Consider the following 5,716-nt stretch of genomic DNA (forward strand, 5'->3'; position numbering starts at 1 on the left):
GACAACCAGGGAAAGCTCTAGTAAGATTTATGAGAGAATGGTTTCAATTAAATTAGTGGTTCGAAACGAATGAGTTTTGCATGAATAATTTGTTGAGCATAGACTTATGACTATACCCGCAAAATTGAACATAAGCTAATTTAAATTGTACCCTGGTTTTGCTTGCCTTGAGTAGGAGTAAATTACGTACTTATGTAATTATTGTGTTGAAGGATCTATGTATGTATATATTGCATATATTTTATTGCTCGAGAAATTTTCCAGGTATTAAACCGTTTCAGGAGGAATGATAACGGTAAATAATTAACTTTATCACTACCACCTTGATTTGGATTTAGAAACTCATTATCCACCGCGGACTGAATAGCTGTGTTTGGCGAATGATAGATTGTAAGAATGGAGTTGTTTGGAATTAATATGGAAGCATGAATTCTAAATAAATGCCTGCATACATTTGCTTCGTTCTAATTAAGAATTAATTTAGAACCATTAATAATATATTTACAAATGCGGTCATGCATACATAAACTACATAGAAAATTGACAGGAAGATTTGGAAATTAAAATTAAATTAATTAAATGAATTAATCATGAAGTAGATACATAAATAAGCAGAAGCTTAATAAATACTCTTACGATGCATTATTTTCATCCCCAAGAAAAAGCATCTACATATGTATATATGAAGTTCAGAACAGCACATAAACAGCGACTCAACTCTAAACCCATGAGCTTGTGAATCATCAATGATGATATGTATTTATGTAATTTGTTCTCCTACTTGAAATGACAATGTGATCGTGCAATACAAAAAATTGTTGCTTACAATACGATGGTGTGAAGTGCAACGGTCAGAGTTGGTTAAAATTTTGGAATTACGCAGTCCAAATTGGACTGCACGAACTCCCTCAAGAAATTTGACTTCAAATTTTCCGATAAATTCTGACCCTCGCAAAAACTGCTTCAAGAACCGTTGTTCGTATCGACTTGGACTGTATAATTTGAAAATTTCAACCAAATCTGAGACTTGCACTTCACACCATCACATTGTTAATCAATCATATGAGTCCATTTTGTCCAGATAATAAATACATACATACATATATGCACAATCTAAATACATACATATTTCACTTCAACATTAGTTTTATAATGCTATTTTTTCTGGTCATCCCGCTATCGACATACCAAATACATAGAATGGCTCATATGTAAATGCTTGGAAATGCAATAACATTCTTTATGCATCGCCCTCTGTGCGACAATTTCGCTCGGCTATTTATTTATGCAACGTTTGATATCTGAGAGGCATAAATTCGTTATCAGAGCTAAGTACATATGTAAATAGATAACGAAATACACATTGACTCGGTTGACAGTTCAAGTTTGCGATTTAATACTGCACACATTTACATTTATGTTCACACCAATAATTAAAATGAAATTCTTTCCTGACCTCGGAATTTTAGTTCTACAAATACTCGCCTTTTTGCAAGGTGCCTTCGTCCTTGGAAATATGGACACATCTCGTAAGGATTTATCAATTCGCAATGTTGCCCTACTTTGGAAATTGTCCACCGCCTCTGTACCATTCCTGGATTATTACGTTTATCTCAACGAGATTAACGTAACACTTCACGTTGTCATTTTCGAGACCTCGAAACCCCCAGTGCTAGAGGAAAATGAGGTGATTAATTACATAGAAAATTGATAATTTCCAGTGAGCTAAGTTTTTATAGGATTGAAGTTCATATTACGACAATTTACGAAGTGATTGCTAATTTTGCAAAATTATAATGATTTTGAAAAAGACGCCCTTGACATGGGTAAGATTATGCAAATTTGTGTGCAATTTACACTTACAAGGGACACTCATGACCTGTCGTTTGAGTCCAGGGTACCCACTATGTTATTTTGAATCTACTAGGACCCCAGATGAAGGATTCATTCATATTTCCGTGTAAAACTCATATTTGGCGCCATGGCGTGGCGCCAAACTTAGAAATTTGCATTTTCGACCAATTTCAAACCCTCATAACTTTTGTAGTTTATGTCGGATTTTCAAATTTTTATGCTTAAAATGACCACAAAAGTCAAAATTTTTGAGAAAAAAATAAAAATAAAAAATTTCTAATTTTTGAGATATTTTTAGCATTTTTTCGACGAACCCCCATTTCTAAGAAAATTACGAAATTTTTCGAAAAGTTAAAAGCGATAATTTTGGAAAAAATTTCATGGAATACGAAAGTTTAACTCCTTGTCATGATTTTTGCCAAAAATTTTTAAAATCCGTCCAGGATTTCAAAAGTTCTGGCGGTTTCAAAAATAAAAACATTCAAATTTGGCGAATTTGGCCCCACGGCATGACGCCAAATATGAGTTTTACACGGAAATATGAATGAATCCTTCATCTGGGGTCCTAGTAGATTCTAAAAAACATAGTGGCCACCCTGGACTCAAACGACAGGTCATGAGTGTCCCTTGTTAGAAGTATTTCAAAAATTCTGTAAAAGTTTGGAAATTTACAAAATTGTCGAATGTTATAATGTTAAGAAGAACTGCGTGGATTCCCACATCTTATTAAATTAAACGTATATAGATATTTGTACGAGAATGTTAATTAAGGTTGTTTTAACGTTCGCCAGATTGACACGAGCTGCCTCTCTTACGGTCCAACGGCCCACACAGACCTGACACCCACCCATCTGATGCACTTGGCGGAAGCGTGTTACGTTAAAATTTTCACATCCGCGGAAAATTATGACGATGATGTTCGGTTCAATTTGGATGACGACGTCCACGCAGAAATTGACCTCGCAGATCCGGCTGAGTTAGTTGCCCAGGCAATTGATGGCCTTCCTCGTAAAGTTGGAGGGGTTTTGGGAATCAGAGACATGATCAAAATTGGGATCGGAAATCATGACGAGAGATACCTTCCCTTATTTACGTTAATAGTTGACTATGAAGATTACACAGGTAAATATGGGAATATGCAAGTAAATTTGTGTTTACCCTGGTAGAAATCTGGTATAGTCAGGCAAGTATTGATTTCTCGGTATTAAAGTTGTTACAGCTAGGTAATATGTAATGTCACCTCGGCCCGTTGAAATTTACTACAGATATGGTTGAACTTTAAGACCGAGTTATTACCACCCGGTATTACCTGTAAATACCACTTTGGTAGAAACATATGAATATGCAACTCTTGGAATTAGTGCAATATTGAATTTCTAAGAGTATTCAACTGTTAAATGCCAATATGCCCAATCTTTCAACTCTATTTTGTTACGCGATTCGTGAAAAACTAATTGACTAACTCTGATTTATTTCAATCTTAGGAACTATCCAAACCTCCAAAGTCTGTTTTCTTCTCTCGACCACGTTAGAATTTCTGTTCGAAAACGAACTTAAACCAGAAATCTGGGATTGTCGGCCCATGTGCGTGTACAATGATGTCGCGGGATTTTCAAATTTCCGGTTCGATGATGCCGATGACTCTAACCTGGTTGACAATGTGTGGGACTGTCTTCGCCAACGAGTGTTGGATGATCCTGTCGGATGGCTGGAGAATCTCAAGGTCATGGAGGAACTTAAAGGACAAGGTGTGCCTCAAGAAAATGTTGGCGACGATGCAGTACCGTCCGAGTTGACCGTTGATGAGGTACATCTTGAGTGGAGACCGTGTGAAAAAGGGGCCAACTATCTTGATATGGTCGTCCAAGTAGAAGAATCTAGAAACCAAGGGGACGGTAGCAAGAGGAAGATGAGCATTCACGGCGCTATAATAGAATTAGGAGTGCCGATGAATAAGCCAGATTTAGAGGTGAGTCTTGAACCGGAGCATATTTACTTGCGACAAGTTTAAGGTATAAATTATTTACGAACGAAATGGGGGTAACGAGTCCTCCACCAATTCCTCCACCAAAGGATAGTGCATAAATCTAAATTATTTTTGATATAACGACTAGGTAATTTCGCCTGCCCCATTCCGAGATATTTGAGTTCAAAGTTCTTACAATTTTTCCGAAGCCGAGCCAAAAATGTCTTCACGATGCCTCATATATTAAAATAAAACCGTTTTTGCTCACCTTGGAAAAATTGGAAGACATTTAAACTCAAATATCTCGGAATTGGGCAGGCGAAAAGACCTAGTTGTTATATGAACAATATTCTAGATTTTCTGCGAATCTTAGAGGAATTGGCAATGAAGTCCATTTCCTTTGTCCCCCTCCTTCCTGGCCCAACGTGCAGTGTTTTGTTTCTTACGAATTTGTTACATTTCTTTCAACGCAAAGCAAAAAATGCAAGCTAACGAAACTGCTTAAAATACGCGGCATCTAGCCACGCCCCCAACGAACCAAGGCGGCAGTTGCTTTCGCCTTGCATTGTATGCAGCTCGCAACCGCTGCAAGAAACGACTTTTCTGCGGTTATTTCTTGCAGGCGTTAACTTGGCCGAAAAATACGGTTAAATACAATAAAAATTTCAATTTAGAATCATGATTTTTTCCACTTCCGGTCAGAAATATAATAAACTTGGTTGAAAAATCATAAAATTAAAGTGTGCAATTTAACCGAACGTAAATATGTGTATTGTTATTATATATTCCTGAATAGTATCCCACCTGCTTGTTCATCTTTGAGGAGGGCGTTCACTCCAAACTGACTCCGCACATTTTGACAAACGTGACCAAGGTGTGCTACACAATTATGCGTAACAACGAACTGCAGGGGAAAACGAGTGGTGAACGCAGCGCAATTATGGCCACCTTAACCGAAGAAGGTTACAGAATCAGTGACAAGGTAGAAACCGCAGTAAGTTTGAGTGATCCGCAAGATCGGATGAATGAGGTGCTAAGCACGTTACGGACAAAACCCGGTAAGGTTACACGAGTCAAGGACTTATTCACAAAGTGAGCGGGGAAGAGGAACCTATTCTGAAGTACACTGTTGACTATGAGGATTACTAAGGTTACATATTTACCTAAATTTTGCTATTAAATTTTTAAATGTGTCTAAATGTGTTTAAATGTGTTTAATCGAGTAATTCATTCTAAAGACGTTTTTTCGATTCTCGCTAAAATTCGAAAATTTACATAATTTTGAGAAACCGAGGTTTTGGCTGGAAAAATATTTAAAATTCGCCCCTCATGCCTAACGAATATTTTTTATGCAGGAAATGAACAAATTTCTAAAACCGTTTGCCTCCTCATGACGGACACGATGCAAGCGTTAAAGGAAATTGGAGTTGATGGAATCCCGCTAATTTGGGAGTGTGAGCCCTTAGCCAATTACGATGGTGGTAGGAGCGTTCTGCAACTCATTGACCGTGATTTGGACGATGCACTCGTGATTTCTGAGATATGGAAGTGCATCAAAGTTTTCATGCTGGATGATCGCGAAGCCTGGACGAAACGTTGGGAGACTATCCAAGCGTTTAGGAGGAACAAAGAGCGCGATGAGGACTTTGGAAAAGAAGAACTTTAAGTTTTTGTTTATGTCCAATTCGTTTTGTGTATGACATCAACATTTTACAATAAATAATAAATACAAAAAGTGTAAGAGTTTTCATGTCTTCGTGCATTCATTCGGTTTTCATTTCATTTTGTCAGGAATTTTAGTTGATAATTTAGCCAGACTTCCAGCTGGAATCGTAATTTTTTGCTTGGCGCTTTTTTATATATAAGTATTTGCACAGCTTAGTTTGGTGATGTAAG

The 5,716-nt window shown here is 37.1% G+C and overlaps 1 protein-coding gene across 1 annotated transcript; it reads left to right on the forward strand.

Annotated features, from left to right (window-relative positions):
• The first annotated feature begins 1,408 nt into the window (after positions 1-1,408).
• LOC118433014 lies at positions 1,409-5,509 on the forward strand. The gene is made up of 5 exons (XM_035844535.1): positions 1,409-1,687; positions 2,646-2,976; positions 3,339-3,823; positions 4,617-4,970; positions 5,176-5,509. Exons 1-4 carry the CDS (start codon positions 1,418-1,420, stop codon positions 4,914-4,916), a joined length of 1,386 nt encoding a protein of 461 aa, XP_035700428.1. The 5' UTR covers positions 1,409-1,417; the 3' UTR covers positions 4,917-4,970; positions 5,176-5,509.
• Positions 5,510-5,716: the final 207 nt, after the last annotated feature.

This window comes from Folsomia candida, unplaced genomic scaffold (genome assembly GCF_002217175.1).
Source record: "Folsomia candida strain VU population unplaced genomic scaffold, ASM221717v1 Fcan01_Sc038, whole genome shotgun sequence".
NCBI lineage: Eukaryota > Metazoa > Arthropoda > Collembola > Entomobryomorpha > Isotomidae > Folsomia > Folsomia candida.